Genomic DNA, 17911 nt, shown 5'->3' with positions numbered 1-17911 from the left:
ACTACTACTACTACTACTACTACTACTACTACTATTACTACTACTAATACTGCTACTACTACTACTACTACTACTTCAACTAACAACTCCTTCTCCTCAGTTCATGTAATCTTACGCCTGCATTTTATTATCATCAATCCTTACCAATTTACTGACCGTTCAGCCATTCTAAACTACTTCCATCTCTTCTTGTTTTTGTTTTTTCAGATTGCGGAAGGAAGCAAATTAATTTTTGCCAAACAAAAAAGCGGAGTACTTTTATGTGAGCAAGCCACTTCCGACTTTCAGACGGTGGAAAGTTGCGAAAACAACGCCTGCAGGTGAAACGATGCCGCGACAAGACACTAGTGAAAAGTACTTGTCTTGTAATGTCGTTGAGAGGAAATATTGGCAGGAAGAAGCCAGCCATGTGGACAGGACAGACGCTGTGTCCTGTCCACATGGCTTCTTTCTGTCCTTTTTTCTGTCCTTTTTTCCGCTCAATGGCATTACACGATGCACCAACTGGCCCAACAGTCAACGCTTCTGTGCTTGTCTTTGCGTACCGCGTACGTCGTGCTTCTCTTGTCCACAATCTGAAAACGCCATAAACTCAGTCGCAGGTGATACCACATGCAGCTATTGGAAACCATGCGCTTCAGGACGCACCGTTTTACATTGAAATGAGGGGAAAACAGGCGATGTCGCCCACCAGCACCCGCACACATGCGAAACTACAAAAGTTGCGCACGTGTACACGTTAATATGCACGTGCTGATACTGGTGTTTGACACTTCGATTTTGCATGTAGCAACAACTATACACATACGTCTAGTAAAGGCTTCTAGCTCCAGAGCATACTTCGCCGTTTTGCTCAGTCTTTCGGAAAAGGTAAAGGTGCATATCTTTAGCGTCTTTCTTGCATTGAGTCATTAGTATTACGCCTTACAGAAAATTGTTTTTTGCTTAACTATAGTGGAAACGACGTGAGCTGTGAGCTGCACTGTTACAACAGGGTGTTCTTATTTTGCCGCCTCCGCTGTCTCCCAGAGTTTGGCGCTCCTGCACTATGCTATACTTTTCGAGGGACAATAAATCTTCGTCCTGAACTCTGCTGACGTGTTGGTGACTGCGAAGCGAGGCACTTGTGTTCTTCTTTGTTATAGGACAGTGCCACCATGCTTAGCGAAGTCGAAAAACACGTTCATCGTTTAAGCGGTTTAACCCTCCCCTCGAGCCTGTTGCCTGCCCGGTACGCTTGTCTGTAGCTCTATGCTGTCCTTTTGGGTGACGAAGAACGAAGAAACGAAAAGAAATAGCATGCTGTAAAGAATTTCCTAGCTCTACAGGTTCCAATCGAACGAGAAAAAAAAAATGACGTAAATAGAGCTAGACATACTAAAAACTGTTTTAAGTTTTGTTTAAGTTTAAATGTATGTTCTTTTTAGCATCTTCTTTTTGTGCCCTCCCTTTTTTGTCATAGCATTAGAATTAGCGATGGAATCAGTAGCAGTGAATGGAAGTATAGAACAGTATTGACACTACAGATACAGAAATTGTTCTTGAAGTTAAGAGTGGAAATTTAAATGGCGAGTAAATTTGAACAGCCTCTTCTAAATTTTTCTCTTGTACGAAATGCCTCTCTGAAAGAAGGCTCCGGCGCACCTGAAAAGCTTTTTTTTTTCTACGTAAGTCTACCTGCGATATCTTCGCTGCCATCATTTTGTTTAAGGCTCGCTACAGCAGATTAGGTTTTAAGCGTAGCTCGACTTCGCAGATGACTGCCTCGCAAATGTATTAGTATGCACGACAGCACAAAAGGAATGACTCTTAGGGAAAGAAAGCACAATCAGTGACATCGACATTTAACTATAGGCAGCCAGGGCAGGAAGAAACTGTGAGGCAGACAGATGATGATTTGTGCGGTGCTTATACAAAGCAGGTGCCATGCAGGAGGCCTGAAAGCTATCGCGTCCTACCAAAGCCTCAAAAGGAATTAACCAGAAGTTCTGTACGTCATTTCAAGAGACAGCGACAGCTATCTTCTGACATTTGCGCTCCACTCCAAATAATGAAAATAGCAATAGTAATTGTGCACGAGTGAAGGCAAGACGACGCTCACGCTTAACTAATGCGGCGTGTGGTCCGTGTATCTCGTGGTTCACAGTGAAGTTCATTGTGAGCGAGAGCATCAGCTCTGGCCATTTTACGCATGCAGTCAAAAAGAGCTTAATGACGTTCTTACTGATGTAATCCTTCATATCAACTTGACCATTTCAAGACCACGGACATTTAACATTTCATTTAACTCTATCTTACCCGCCCCTCATGTTGTACATGAGGGTCACAGCGCCACTGCAAATGAGTGCTGCTCCACCAAGCGTTGCGCTCAATTAACCTACTCCAAAATCACGCCGAATAGCAATCTTTGAAAAAGTTGAGTCTGGTACCATATGGAATCAATAGCTTCTCAGAATATTACAAGAAAAAAAATCAAACGAGCTCGAGTTTTGATTCCACACGCTTTAATTATAAAGAAGTGGTTCATATTTTTCTGGGTTGGGCTAGTGTCACTTAAATAGGGAAGTGTTGTACTTTAAGTTTTCGTACCGCTGTTTACATTTGAAGCGTTTCCTAGCCATGAAACCCTGCCGCTACCTCACAAAGCACTCAATAAAGCACAAGAAGGCACGTACAGGCGGCTTCAGACGCGCACCTACCCATGCCCTGCCTTCCTGCACAATATCTTTCCGGACGCGCACCCTCACAATGCGTGTCACTTTTGTAGAGATATAGCTAGCCTTGCTCACATGCTCTGAAGTTACCCCCTGGCGCCGGGGGCCAGGACCACCAAGGAAGAGTGGGACCGAGCTCTACGCAGCTCGGACCTTGAAGCACAGCTCTGGGCTGTCCATCGGGCCCGCGACGCGGCGGAGGGGCATGGCCTCTCTGTCCCGACGTGGGAGCGGCCCGCTGCGCGCTCATCGCGCGCGCTGACGGACCTCAAGAAAATCATTCATCCATCCATCCATCTAGCCATGAAGAAGTGTCATGGTTTTCTCGCATTGTTCATGGTAATGAGGGCGGCGACGTTTCACTCTTCAGAGGCAATACGGGTGGAGTAGCCGCAAACACTGGCAGCTTGGTATCAGCCCCAGCCTGTTGTTCTCTTTTAAAACCGCAAAGCTGCGTTGCAACTATTACTGTGTGGGTTTCCGATATAAAAATCCATTCAGCGTGTGTTAAATGCCGTTCAACATCAGAATCAGAATACAGATGCAAAATGTGTTACGTAAATGTAGCTACAGAAGGAGGTCCCAGAGCACGAAGCTCCTCCTGTTAGTTGGTGCATAAAACTAGTAACAACAGTGACAGCAGGGTAATACGAGTGAGATACACAAAATAGTAGAAGCAGAAAATAGAAAAAAGAAACAAAAATACTACCTATTCCATAAATACAAATATATATCAATGATTTTGTGCAATCTTGCTCTAACATACCAAAGAATATTAGACATTATGCTGATAGAACAAGAACAATACATCAAAACATAAATATCACAGAACCATTTAGAAAGCATATTTAAAGAAATTAAAAGGTCATACAGAGTATCAGTAATGTCTAATATGTTATACAAATATAACTCAGAATTTAGTGCGTACGCGTTTGTGCGAGATAAGCGAGAAGAAAGCAACCAACCATCTATTAAAAAAGAAAGAACTTCCCTTTTAAAGTGAGATAACGAAGTGGTTTGTTTGTGTGAGTCGGGAGGCGATTCCGAAATTATATGCAACTAAAGTGGATTGTTTGTCTGCCGTAGTTAGTTCGAATTAAATGTAAACGCAAATTATGATCGAGAGCAAATCTGCTCGTATTATCGTTAAAAACTTTGACTTAGTATGTTACCTGGCAAGAGGTTATAAGAGATCGATGCAAAATGATTACAAGATGAAATTTGTGCAGTTGAGCAATTGTTAGTATTCGGTAACTGCGAAGCAGTTAAGAGGCACTGTAACGAAATGAACTGAAGGTGAGAATCCTGACTGCTTGATTTTGGATGTGTTGTAATGGGGTTATATGTGTAGAATATGTGCTATCCCATGTCGCAATACAGTATAGGTAAAATTACTGTGAGTAAAAGCAAAATAAAGCGTTAGCAATGTTGAGGTAGTAAAACAATGTCACGTTTTTAGCATTATTCTTATTCCATGAGCTGTTTTACGCAGCAAGTTATTGATGTGAGCTGTGTGCTTTAAATTAAAGTCTATCACGAGAAGCCAACAAACAAAGACGCCAAGGACAACATAGGGGAAATTACTTGTACTTACTTATTGAATTAAAGACATGATAAATTAGTGGCAATAAAAGTGAATGAAAAAAAACAACTTGCCGCAGGTGGGGAAAAGCAACTTGCCATTATATGATTAATATCATGATATGATTAATGATATGGTTAATATCATGATATGATTAACGATATAGTTAATATCATGATATGATTAATAAAAATCGGGCCCCTCGGTAAACCCCCTTTCTTCTCGTTCATAAAATGAGAGTCTAGTGTGACGCCGCGAAATGAGCACTGATTAGCTATGTAAATAGAGTGACATTTAATGGTTACTGCGGAGTACGGAGCATATGAGAGACTTTTATGGACAGAATGAAAAATCATGAATGTGGTTTTGGACGGGTTAATTTCGAGGGAGTTACACCGGCACCATTCAAGTCTGTTATTTAGGTCACTGTTTAGTCTAGTTGTGAGCAAACCAAGATACCGGCCAGTAGCAAGTATAGCCGTGTCATCTGCATAAAGGAATGACTAAGCTTGAGTGAAATAATTAGGGAGATCATTAATACAGATAATAAATAGTAGTGGCCGAGAATCGACCCCTGGGGTGAATAAGTATTTTGATAGTGCTGGATTAATATAAGCAGCTTGCTGCCTGTTACTTAAATAGCGTTTAAAGATGCTTAGTGTGGGACCAGCAATGCCGATAGAGTTAGGTTTATCAAAAAGAATTATCAAAAGAATTGTGTCAAACGCTTAAATTAGATTAATAAATACAGTCCCAGCATAGTCACCTTTATCGGTGGCCTGTTTAATTTTGTCAGTAAAAGATACGAGTGCAAGTTTAGTAAAAAAGCCGGCTTTAAAACCGCATTGTTTAGGTGACAATATATTCCATTTAGATATATATTTATTTAACCGTTTTTCTACGCATTTTTCTGTCACCTTACTGAAAAAAGGCAGGATGGAGATTGGACCACAGTTTGAAGGACTGGTTCTGTCCCCCTTTTTTATGTATCGCGATTACTCTTGACTTTTTTAGTTGATTGATATGATATGATATGAGTTGATATGAGATCTATATGTGAAAGAGGGCCAGATATAAAAATGCCGATCATTTTTACGTTTGCTGAATTAAGCTCATCAACATCTGCACTGGATACGTTTAGGTGATTCATCATGTTTAGGACTTCATTCGGGCCTGTAGCAAAAAAGGTAAAAACATTGTGAACAACGTTGAAATGATCCTCAAGGAGGGACAGCATGATTATATGTGTATGTATTGCTGCAAAAGAATTCATAGAACACGTTAGCGATTTCTAAGGGATTAGTGAGCAATAACCGGAATAATTTATTTCACTAATGCTCGGCTCGTTGTTGTTCTTATTCAAAACAGAATTCATTATCTTCCATTGCTATTTGAAGTCATTAACAGCATTAAAAAATTTACATTCATAGTAGTTTCCTTTAGCTTCCTTTAATATTTGTTAAGTGTGTTTCCGTATATGTACTATGATTTTCATCGTGTTTTAACCGGACATTCCCTTCTCTTCTCCTACTCCCATCCCCCAGCGTAGGGTAGCCAACCGGACTCTTGACTGGTTAACATCCCTGCCTTCCTTATTCCCCTCCTCTTTCGTTAAACGGACATTTACTTTTTTTGCACAAATTTTCCTTTCTGCACATGCATTTTAGTAAACTGTTAGTAGCCATGGGCTGTGATTACCCGCGAAGTTCCTGTGACATTTTACTTCTCTAGAAGACTCACCTTTACACCGACAAATTCGGGCTGAAAACTCTCCGAATGCGATATTAGCGTCTGTCTTATTTGTTAAGGAGGACCATTCTATTTGAGTGATCCAGCCGATGAACTCTTGTTTGTTAAGTATTGTTTTTTTTTAAACGAGCGAACAACATTCGGCGAGTCATGCTGAACGCGGAAAAAAATCAGATAATGTTCAGTAACATTTAGTTCAAGAACACGGTAGTCGTCAGATGTAACAAAATCAGAAAACATGTGGTCGATAAGGGTGTTAGAAGATCCAAGAATGCATCGGGTGGGTAGTCTTACGAGCGACTCATATCCATATCCCTGAAAACAGTTAGTATACTCACCGTAATGTGGATCAGAGGCGTCAAGAATGTTTATGTTGATATCGCCGACAACTATAAGATTTTTATTTTAAAGCGCAAGAGTATTAAGGGGAATGTTCAGCGCAAAAGTCTGAAGCTGACGGTGATGGCGAACGGTAGATGCAGCCAAGAATAACGTCTTTTGGTTGAGAAGATGAAATCAACACTTCTAACCAAATGGATTCGCAGTTAGTAACAAAAACGACTAGATCATTCCTGAGCCTATATTCAAGGAATGACGAGATGTATATGGCTACACCCCCATGATTTGAAGATAATTTGTGAGAGTCTTCCGAAACATACAATGGGAAACAAAATAACTTTTTCCGATGATAGCCATGTTTCGGACAGACAAATGAAGGAAAAATGATGACCGAGTGAAATAAAAAATTATTCTATTTCATCATAATGCTTTTTAATGCTTCGAGCATTGAAATGGAGTCCTGACAAACAGGGAACTTGAAAAAAAGGTGTAAGATTTTCTGAAGAAAAATATGAAGCCATGACAGCATTCTTTTCTCGGCTGCCGCGAGGAAAAGCCATGTCAACTATAGGAAAATTCCGAGATCGGCTACCGTCGATATACGGAAAGCCCAGCTTTCACTGGTTTGCCTCGCCTTGATCTAACAATTGGCAGTCCACAGGTATTGCCATTTCTTCTATTTTTTGAGTGAGAATGTTCTGGCGAAAAACCTATTGTTTTCAAGGTTCAAATGGTCATTCGCAAAGACAGCATTATTTCGAGGTCCAGTGAATCTGAAATCCCTCGTGTTAAGCCGATGCCGCACACGTTTTGCTGAGAAAATCTTGTTCCTTTTCGCGCGAACAAAACTAGGCAATGATATTCTTATGGTCGCCAGCCTTGGCTGGTTCATTATGAACAATGTCAATGTACAGAGTCTGTGACAACGCAATGTACACTTGTAGCTATCGCTTTTCCGAAGGCATTACAGTTCTCTCCTTGTGTACACAGTTCACAGTTCACAGTTCAGTTCAATGTTTTTAGATCGTGAGTGTTGGTCTAACTCAGTTACACGCTTTGTTAGGACCTTATTTTGCTTTGTTATGGCCTTGTTAGCCGTGACAAGGGTGGCATTTCCCGTCATGATCTCTTCCACGAGAGTGTTGAGCGCGTTCAAGCCCGAGACTAAGCTCGCAAACGCGGACTTAAGCGCTGCAAAATTACAGAATCAGAGAATTACAGATGGTCGGATTTACCATCGTGTTCCAGTGGGTACCTTCACATATCAGCGTAGCAGGCAAAGAGGCCGCTGACAGTCTGGCGCGCAAAGCGTTGCGATTTCAAGCCCACGAAGAAGGCCCCCAACGACGCAAAAAGAGACATGAAGGAGGCCATATTGATGTGGTTGTAGTCTCCACCTCGTCAACCTTGTGTGATTAGAGGACTTAACCCAACTGATGCCGCTCTTCTACATCGCATCCGCACAGGGTCAGCGCGAGCTCCATGTTGGCGGTGTCATACAGGATTTGGCCCATCATCGTCGCGTGAGCATTATCAAGCTCCTGGTTTCATTGAACATTACATACTATAGTGTCTTGAATTTGAAGAAGAACGCAAGAAATTAATGGATGGACTCAAGCTCAATACGGTACCACACTCAAATGCATGGGATATTTTGTTGCCTCAAGGACATTGGGGGAACAAAATTTCCCCCAGTGTAGGGTAGCCAACCGGGCTCAGTCCTGGTTAACCTCCCTACCTTTCATTTATCATTTTCTCTCTCTAGGAGAGAGGTGCTTCTGTTCATCCTAAGGTTCCTCCGTGATACAGGGTTGGAAAGTGAGCCGTGAACCATGTGGATCGTCGTGGTTTAGAAAACAGGCAACGTATTGGGTTCCGTGTCAACTTTTTTTGATACCTGGTGTTGGTAGCTGGAATGCGAAGTGTTTCAGACCATATCGCGTTTGACAGGTGGCGTTCAGCCGTAGCAATTGCCGGCAAAATTTGCAAGGCTAGGTACGCCTGCAGCAAGCGATACCTCTCCGCCTCCTCCTCCTCCTCCTCCTCCTTGGTAGTGCGCAAGAGCTAAACGTCTTCTTTGTCACCTTTTCCAGACTCAGGCTACATGTCGCGCAATCACCTACATATATCTTAAACGTTAATTGTTTTGCCACGTATTCTCTGGGAATGCTGCATGTTATGCGAATTTCGGGAGTTATGTTCCTATCCATTCACGCTGGCGCGCGCGCACGCACATATACACAAACACACAAATACTTTAATAAAATATGGTTGTTGGAGTCCTCACTGCAAAGCCTTTGTAACTGTATATGACTTGTCGCCAAATCTAAAATCGAAAAGGAAAGTACATCTGCTCAGCATACGGCCGCAAAGATAATATAAAGTAAACCTCTACCGGAACCGTTTTGTATTCAATAAGTGAGCTATATCTTCTTGTATTTGTTTGTGTTCAAGGAGGAGTTACCGCTTGTAGACTGTTCCAGTTATTCCTGTTCTCCTAATTTACTGCCGAAAATGATTATGTTTCAAGTGAAGATGAAATAAAAATATAGTAACATTATTTCTAGCGTCCACACGCACACACAAACACACACACACACACACACACACACACACACACACACACACACACGCACACACACACACACACACACACGCACGCACGCACGCACGCACGCACATACACACACACACACACACACACACACACACACACACACACGCACGCACGCACGCACACAAACAGGCGCACGCGCGCGCACATGCACGCACAAATGCCTATGAGCTATGTTCCCGACGTCGGGTGTAGATAACGCCAGTTTTGAAAGTTGCTGATCGATTTCCACAGTGCCTATCTCATTTTAAGCTAGATCAATACACCATAAACCCCATTAACCACGCAGGCTTACTGATTCTACAATAGCAACACAGAAAGCAAAGCTACCTAAAAAATATTTCGCAAGATGTGAGAAACATACTTTCTTGGTACCACCGGCCACTGTGATATAAATACTTGAACGCCTGGTCAAATTGCGAAATGGGTCGACCGTTTCTTTACCAACATTCGCAGGAGTTCACTGGAGACATAAAAAGAGCGTCGGGCAACAAACTCCCTGGAACCCTTTTGGCTCGTCTAAATAAGCAGCACTACATACAGTTTTCCATGCTAAATAAACTGTGATGTCACCACAAATCGGAAACAGTAATCGCTGGCTGTTGCGACAACCTACCGTAGATATGTTCGGCCACTTTTCGTTACACGACACACAACAGTTCCAACTGTTGGCTGTGCTTGCGCTGGTTGGTTGTTTTCTCACACGGCATCGTGTACTCACTGTCTAGGCAGCCATCGCCGTACTCCAGCGGCGGCGGGATGAGCACACCGTCGAGGGATTCGGCTGAGTCGCCCTCGCAGGCGCCACTGCTGCCGCCGCTGCCCCGGGCCGTGCGAGTGCGGCAGGAGCCCAGGTCGGTGCTCCCGGCGCCGGACGCGCTGTTCTCCACGCTGCTGCTGAACGCCGCACAATTGGCCATGGCCGCCGCTTGCTCGGACGCCTGGCACCGTTAAGAGCCCCATGAGATACGTACTTAGAGAAAAACGGAGAACGAAGCGAGCAACTGGAATCGAATCAGTTCAGACGCTACAAGAGACACGTAACCGAGGCCTCTGTCCAGATATGATCACTTCTCCAGCTGTGCTAAACGCATCTCGCCTTACTGTATGCGGCGCAGGTGCGCTGCGCTTAGCGGGGAAGCCGTACAGTGTCACTTTGTCTTAACAAAAGAGATGGTTTCTCGCCATCGTGTGTTCATGCAAGGCAAGGGAAAGTGCGTCCACTGAAATTGGCATCAAAGGAAGTGAAGTTACGTCATTACATCTGTTGGCTATTCAAGTTGGACAATAGAACTTTGGTATAAGGCCGAAGCAATACATTATGACTTAAAAGGAAACACATTCAACAACTCGTATCGCCAGACACCATACCTACAGGACGCGAAATCTACTGCGAGTAGACGTACATAATACTAGCTGAAAAGAAATGGGAGCCATATTCACGAATCTTTCTGCTCCTAAGTGCTATTTGCCATTAGCTCGACGCCTTTGCGAATGATATGTCCAGCATGAACATTGGCTGGCATTTGCCCTTCCGACCAATCCTATAGCGTAAGAGTTTATTGTGAACATGGGCCACAATGCGGACATTTTATCTGGAACGGCTGCGCAAGTTTTGATCTGCAGTAGGGTGAACCTGCCAACTGTAGGCGCTCCTGCTTTACTTTTAGGACCTAACCATAAAATACGTAAATAACCAAGCAAATCTTAATGTGAACAAGCACTCCGTTGGAGAGCTGAAAGATATTTCAGTTTTATTTCAAGTATCCTTCTTGACTGTGATCGCTTTGTTTCTCTCTCCCTTCCTCCCTCTCTCTTTCGCTGCATATTGGTCATCGTCCACCAGACGAGTTGTTGCGAAAGCAGTAGACCCATTCTGTCTTGTCATAAAATAAATCTGGAGCTCACCCAGTAACTGCGAAGGGCAGTGTAAAAGGCTTTAGCCGCATGTAATTACCTCAGCAGTTATACAAAATGAAAAAGAAAACTCTACTTAGGATACTGACGCCTAAAGAGTATTTAATGGGTGAATTAATCAGGTGACAGCATGTTGCGCATATGATATTGTTTGGGAACATTTTTGCCGAGCAATGAAAACAAAATGTTGACGTGCTTCTTTATTCAGGCAGGTGTTAAATCATTAAACTCATGACAATGTGCGTGACTAAAGTTACACGGTGGCGTGCCTGCAATACGACACACATCAAAAAGCGCATTTAAGGCAACAAAGACGCCCCATCCAACTCAGTGCTGCTTGAATGGAAAGCTACTCGGTGTACTATAATATTGCACTTTCGAACTCATGAGCTGACAGTAGTTCGTTGATTGAAAACTCGTTTAGTCTTCACTTTTGCTTTCTTCGATGGTGTATGTTCCTAATTTGCAAACGTTAAGCGGGCAGCAACAGCCATGGAAACTGGGCCGAATCCTCACCTTTCGGCACATAAACCTCCACCCATGCTGCGAAGAGGCCTTGTGGGCGATGAGTCCCAGAGCGAGCAGCCATGAGCGCGAGCCGAGCTCGTCCTGCGCGGCCAGCACCAGCGGTGACCGGCCTTGACACACGAGCACCAGCGCGTTGGGGAATCGCTTCGAGTCCGAGGTGAAGCCCACGTGCACGGTCTGCGCCAGGTCGAAGCAGAGTCGGCAGCAGGCGGGCGCGGCCGCAGGTGACGCGCGCGCCGCGCTGCCACCGCTGCTGCACGCTGGCGCCGTGCACTGCAGCAGGGCCTCCTCCTGGCTCGTGTACATCTCCAGCAGTGGGCCCCGCTCGCTCGTCTCGTCTTTGAGCACCAGGAATCGCTTGTGCCACGCCTGCGTCCAGCAAAAGCGCCTGTCAGTGGAGGCCACGAGAAAAGCGAGTCGTTTTAGGTGTTTCACGACACGTTCTCTGAACACTGTGTTAGTGGTTAGCGAGCGAGCTGAGAGTGTGCCCCCCCCCCCCCCCCCCCCAGAATGGGGTCTTCGAGAAATAAATTCAGATTATGCGGGTCACCTCTCCTTTCAGGAACGTGCAGTTGTGGGTGATAACGATTGGTGTTAAAAACGATGGCCAGAGTTCGCAAAGCCGTTCACAGTTATCAGAAACTGATAACAGGCGCCAAACAGGTGTGGCCGCGAGAGAGGTTGTAGCAAAGGCCGATGAAAAACTTTGACTTTTTTGAGCCTCTGCGTCACACTGTATCTGCAATGTGTCGACTCCAGTTCAATTCTTGCGATCCGAGACGTACGTCTACTTAGATGCCATTTTATTAAATAGAAATAGCATGTCATTGATTGCAACCTTTCGCGACTCCATAGCACATGCGTGTGATGCCATGCAAATGGACTCGGCCTTTAGAAGGTGGGTGAGCCGTGATAACGTAAGGATTTCATTCCAATGCTATTCCTTCTCGCGCATCCTCAGTGGTACGAGCAGCGCTCCGGCCAGTAATCAGTGGGCCTTCAACGGCGGATAATAAGCGAGGAATAGAATCGGGCGCGAAAGACCCTCACATCATACAGGCCCTGTTTAACTTCCACTTACAATTATTGCATTTGCGCAATCTGGTAAACACACAGGTTAGGAAACAGGCTGAGCGAGCGCCATAATGCTTTCACCAAGCTAGCACCTCCTCAAGGTATAACAGAGTGCCACCCACGAAACTAGGGGTGTCAGCCAGCCACGCCCTATCTCCAGGAGTATGCAGCTATGCGAGTCTCGACACTGCTGCCATTCCTTCTATACTACTGCCGCCGCGATTTGTTGGTACACGATAAGACATAGGCAGCGGCAGTCTCTCCTCTACTTATGCGGGAAGTTTCGCCCAATGCACTTCTAAGGCGCACTCCCTAAACCTCGATGTCATCGTTTCGCGTCCCTATATGCTGCTTGTCCCTTCGCTAGGCGTATCTGCATACTTTGGATACTGAACTGTGGAAGTCACTTCAGAGCCAAATGCAATGACATCCATGCTCGCAGCGGAAAGAGTCAATACTGCCAACCCACCTCTCCCACAATTCATACTGACGTCACACTGGTTGTTTTTGCGACTGTTGGGAGTATTGTTGAAATTTTTGATGTACGCTTCTTGTGCTCACTGCTTCTGGGCACGCGTCATACTGCATAAGCCATATTTATTGAAAAAAGGACGAAATAATGTAATGATTGAATTACAGTTATTTTCCTCTTCGCAATTCGTCAGTGTTACGAGCAGCATTCAAACTACGTTATCACAAGGAAGGATCTGCAGTGCACCTGTACTGCTCTATTTCTCAGGTGGGAAGTATTATGGTTCGAGGGCTTATCTAGGCATTTTATAATGCGTTTCCTTTAACTTTGTGAAGCTATTTGACTTGCGATGCATTTCCATGTTTCTCATAGGAAAAGGTGTAGCCGCGACACGATCTCTGTGCGAATGTATCCTCATTTATTAGTGTCAATAAAGAATAAAAGATTGATCGATTATAAGCGGTGGATGATAAAAAACAGAGTCAAGCGGAAGTAATTGTTACGCTATACTGGACCAGGACCCGTGTTCTTTTCTGTTTTTTTTTTTGACAGTAGGTAAATATTGACTCTTGACCTATATGAGTGAAAGAGGCTCCGTTGAGATTCCTCTTTCATATTTCATGCGCCAAGCCACGTGAGAGACACCGCGAACGGCGACAGCTACGTCTTTCATTGATCATGCTATTTTGTGCTTGGATGTGTATACCATAGAGTTTCCTAGAAAAATTACTAGAGGGAACTCTGGCGCTAGTGTCTACGGGAGCTGCAATGGCAGCGGTTGTCCCAGCATGGGAATTATGGGAAGTACATGGATTTGCCTAAACTTCGTCCTTTTGGCTTCAAACGGCTTTGTGAATTTGGAAACTCGTCATTTTCAACAGTGTATTGCGTAATAAGTAATTAAATAAACATCATTAATATTGCCCGACGGCAGGATTCAAACACAAGGACTCTAGCACAGAAGCCTGATATTGAAGCCATTAAGCCACGGATGCATGTATCGACAAGCGAATAAAACGCCCTTATGAATTTATCGCGGGCATGGCAGTGCCTTGAGACGCTTGGCACGTTTGCATTTGGCCACCTGGACAAACTCAATCGTTGCGATTAATAGCAATTGTACGCGTTCCCGGCGTCTTCTGCACTTCGAAGAATATAGATTGCGCTGAAATATACGATAATAAGATTTATATAGCGTAATACACAAAGCCACAAGAACGTCTGAATCCACAAGCACGCAGATCAGACAAATCCATGTACTTCCCATCATTCCCATGGTACGACGACTGCAGCGCCGGAGTTCCCTCTAGTAATTTTTGTAGGAAACTCTATGGTGTATACAAGGCAATTCACGATATGATCACGTGATGTTGTGCTCGGAAGTGTATATAAGACGACGCGAGAATAAAACGGGGCTTCTTCTTTTGCCACCCGGCCGAGTTCATGGCGCATGAACTTCATCCTAGGAGCAAACCTGGGCGTGCGTGGTGGCCCATCCCGACAAAGGTGGCCTTAATATTGAGCGCGACAAACCACAACACAACGCAATCAATCAATCAATCAATCAATCAATCAATCAATCAATCAATCAATCAATCAATCAATCAATCAATCAATCAATCAATCAATCAATCAATCAATCAATGATTTTATTGATTGATTAATTAGTAAACAACTAATCGATCAAATTATTCAACTTACTACAAGATGTAGTACCTTTATAACATAGCAAAGTGATTACAGCAAAAAGAAACGACGAACCATAGATAACGAAGAATCAACGATAACCATCGCTAACTAGGAAAAATTCCAACGCTTTTTCATCGTTAAACCTCCTGAAAGGTGGATGTGGCGGCAGCGTAAACACAATCCTGCACTGATTGACATGTTGACGTGCACCAGTGTTGAAGCACACGTGCAGAAGGAGAGAGAGGAACTAAAACAGGTAAAGATGCAAGTGGATGAAAGTTTAGTTTGCTACCCTTCACTGCAGGGAAGGGAGAAGGTGATAGGAAGATGAAAACTTTGAGGCAGTGAACCCTGCGCGTACAAAAGTGTACAGAACCACCTCGAAAGGCGGTTCTCAGGCCGGCGCCCTTCAATCAAACTGCGCAAGCGCGCAAATAGCTCTTTGCGCCAGCGGTGAATGTCACCTTTGGGCCTATAGAAGCTTCACCTCTGAAAACTTTCTTTGAGACTAGCCAGTTTAAGGCGATTTGGAGATAGAGTCGCTGAACGTCATATCGAGTCGATGGTCTCCTGGCCTCCACAATTAACAGTTGCACCTTAGTGAACCGGAGGAGAGTTGCAGTAGAATGTGTTCAGATAAAGCAGCAAATACGATTGTACATAGTTACAGATATGATATGACAGAGAATATATTTTGTAATAGCCACACGAGGAACAAAGAGAGAGAGAAAATAGAAGGGCATGGAGGTTAACCACACAGTACCTGGTTTCCTACCCTGCACTTGGGGAGGAGTGAGCGAGATGACAAGGAAAAAAGGGAGCGAAAAGGAAAGCAATTGAGCACCAGCTATCGCGGTCGACGAGGCCAGTCACATCTAAGGAGTGCCGATGACAGTCGAGTCCATGGTACCCACATATATATTTTTTTCTGCGAACAATCTATCATTCAGTCGGCTTAAAGCAGCACACTAAGTCTGTCTTTCGTCGTCAAAGAAGGGCCGTATCGATGAGGATATGTAATATGGCGTCGTTGCAATCCCGAGACTTGCACGAGGGATTCCATCATGCACTGCCTGCATGAGGAAAGTGGTTCAGTTATATTCTAGCAGCTAACGTCCCGAAGCTGCACAGTGGATTATGAGGCGCACCGCAGTGGAAGGCTCCGAATTAATTTTGACTAGCTGGGGTTCTTTAACGTGCACCCAAAGCACGGTACACGAGCACTCATGCATTCCGCCCCCATTCAAATGCGGCTGCCGGGGCTGAAAATCGAGCCAGCGGCCTCGTGCTGAGCAACTGAACGCCACAGCCACTGAACCACCGCAGCGGGTAAAAGAAAGGTCGTCTGAAAGTGCAAATAAATATTGAACCTGACAGGAGAAATGTGGCCTAATCGGCAATTCATAATAACTTGCTCCGTGACTTTGCAGTTGTTCAGTCGGTCGAGTCCGGTCGGTGTTGGGTCGGTCGGTCGGTCTGAAACTTTTTCTGCAGTTAATATTTCTCTATCCCAGCATATTCGTTCCATTTCTTTTATTATATGAACAAAGGCATTTTGTGGACAGGACGGACTATAGGCTGGCGACACTTTCATCGCGGTCGATACACCGCGGCAATATTGCGGAGGAATGCCTGCCGCATCTCTGGTGTCGAGCGCGCGGAAGATGGAAAGAATAACGAAATGGTGAAAGAAGGGCAACTCGTCGTCGTCCGGTGCGCAGTCGGCGCGCATCGCGCTGCTGTTGACCGAAAGGCTGCCGCGGGCGGGAGCCCCTCGCCCGCGGGCAGCGCAGTCATCACTCGCTGCCCCGCGCCGCACAAAAGCGTGAGCTCTATCCTTGCGTTGCGCATACGCGGCATCCTTGCTTCCGATAATCGCGCCTGCACGGAAGGGAGGGCGTGTGACATGCGTCTGGAGTGGACGCCGCCGTTTCGAGCGCCACGGTTGCGTGCGTAACGGACACTGGTTGCATGTACACGACACCGTCGGTTTTAAATCAAAATTATGGGGTTTTACGTGCCAAAACCACTTTCTGATTATGAGGCACGCCGTAGTGGGGGACTCCGGAAATTTTGATCACCTGGGGTTCTTTAACGTGCACCTAAATCTAAGTACACGGGTGTTTTCGCATTTCGCCCCCATCGAAATGCGGCCGCCGTGGCGGATTCGATCCCGCGACCTCGTGCTAAGCAGCCCAACACCCTAGCCACTGAGCAACCATTGCGGGTGTCGGTTTTAGCTCTTAAACATAAAAAAAGGAAGAACATACAATGGTGCAAGTCCAGTCACCATGCATGCACGGAGTACCTTACTCAAATTAGAAGCCAGCCTAGAGCTTGAAGGCGACTTACACAGCAACTTTTTGGACTATAATTCAGCTCTCGTATAGTTAGCAATGGAATCACACTACTGGCGCCTCGTAGTCTCGTGAGCCGAACACTTCAAAGCTACGACAGTGCAGGAAGAGAGGAAAGCAGATATAGCCAGCTGTGATGTAAGCCCTGCATGTAAAAAATACGTGCCAACTGAGCTGCGGACTCGTTAGCAAACTCATGGACAAAACGGAACTGGAATTCGTTCATAGGGGAAGAATGAAAGGAACATCACGGCACTTTCTAACAAAGAAACAAGAAAATCGCAGTTTCGCCTAAAGAGTGAAGCATCGATTGCGAAAGCAAATTACTGGTCAGCTATACGAAGTAAGGATAGTAGTTTTACCGGCCGTATAAACTTGTAAACATAGGCATACCAACTAAATTAACAAGCAGGATGTCACGCACGCACAAGCAAACATGAGCACATCTCACTCGATGACCGCGGAAACTCGCTGTCAAAACGCTGCACTGAGAAAAACGCGGAGGCAGCAGCGAATTGACCTTCGGGCTGCCGCTCACATCAACGCGAACAAAGCCTCGAAAACACAGCGCAGCGCGGACTCTGTACCTGTTGCAGATGGCTTTCAGGGTACAGCGGCCCGGCCGGGGGCGCGCGGCTGCCCGGGCCACGTTTTTTTACAATTGCTATACTCGCGGACAACTTTCTGTGGCAGTGAAGAGAAAGCTACAAGGGCGGAGCTTCTGCACATGTGTTACCGCTCCAAGTAGTCCGCCGGCGTTTGACAGCGCTTGCGGACTACTTGTGGCTGCTAGGAACAGTCGCTGAATCGACGTAGCTTCCACGTGCGACGGTTTCGCGTTTGCCCAGACGAGGAAGGGAAAAGCTGCAAAATAAG

At 45.1% G+C, this 17911-nt stretch overlaps 1 protein-coding gene across 1 annotated transcript in view; it reads right to left on the bottom strand.

Annotated features, from left to right (window-relative positions):
* LOC126548504 (uncharacterized) overlaps positions 1–17911 on the bottom strand; it is a 358451-nt gene that overhangs the window by 57209 nt on the left and 283331 nt on the right. Inside the window, exons 2-3 of the mRNA XM_050196720.3 lie at positions 11432–11812; positions 9720–9939 (exon numbers count right to left, since the gene is read on the bottom strand). Of these exons, the coding sequence (XP_050052677.1) occupies positions 9720–9939; positions 11432–11812 (601 nt within the window). The remainder of the gene's footprint in view (positions 1–9719; positions 9940–11431; positions 11813–17911) is intronic.

This window comes from Dermacentor andersoni, chromosome 1 (assembly GCF_023375885.2).
Source record: "Dermacentor andersoni chromosome 1, qqDerAnde1_hic_scaffold, whole genome shotgun sequence".
Classification (NCBI taxonomy): Eukaryota; Metazoa; Arthropoda; class Arachnida; order Ixodida; family Ixodidae; genus Dermacentor; species Dermacentor andersoni.
Note: the sequence above shows the minus strand (reverse complement) of the source record. Positions and strands in the feature narration are given on the sequence as shown.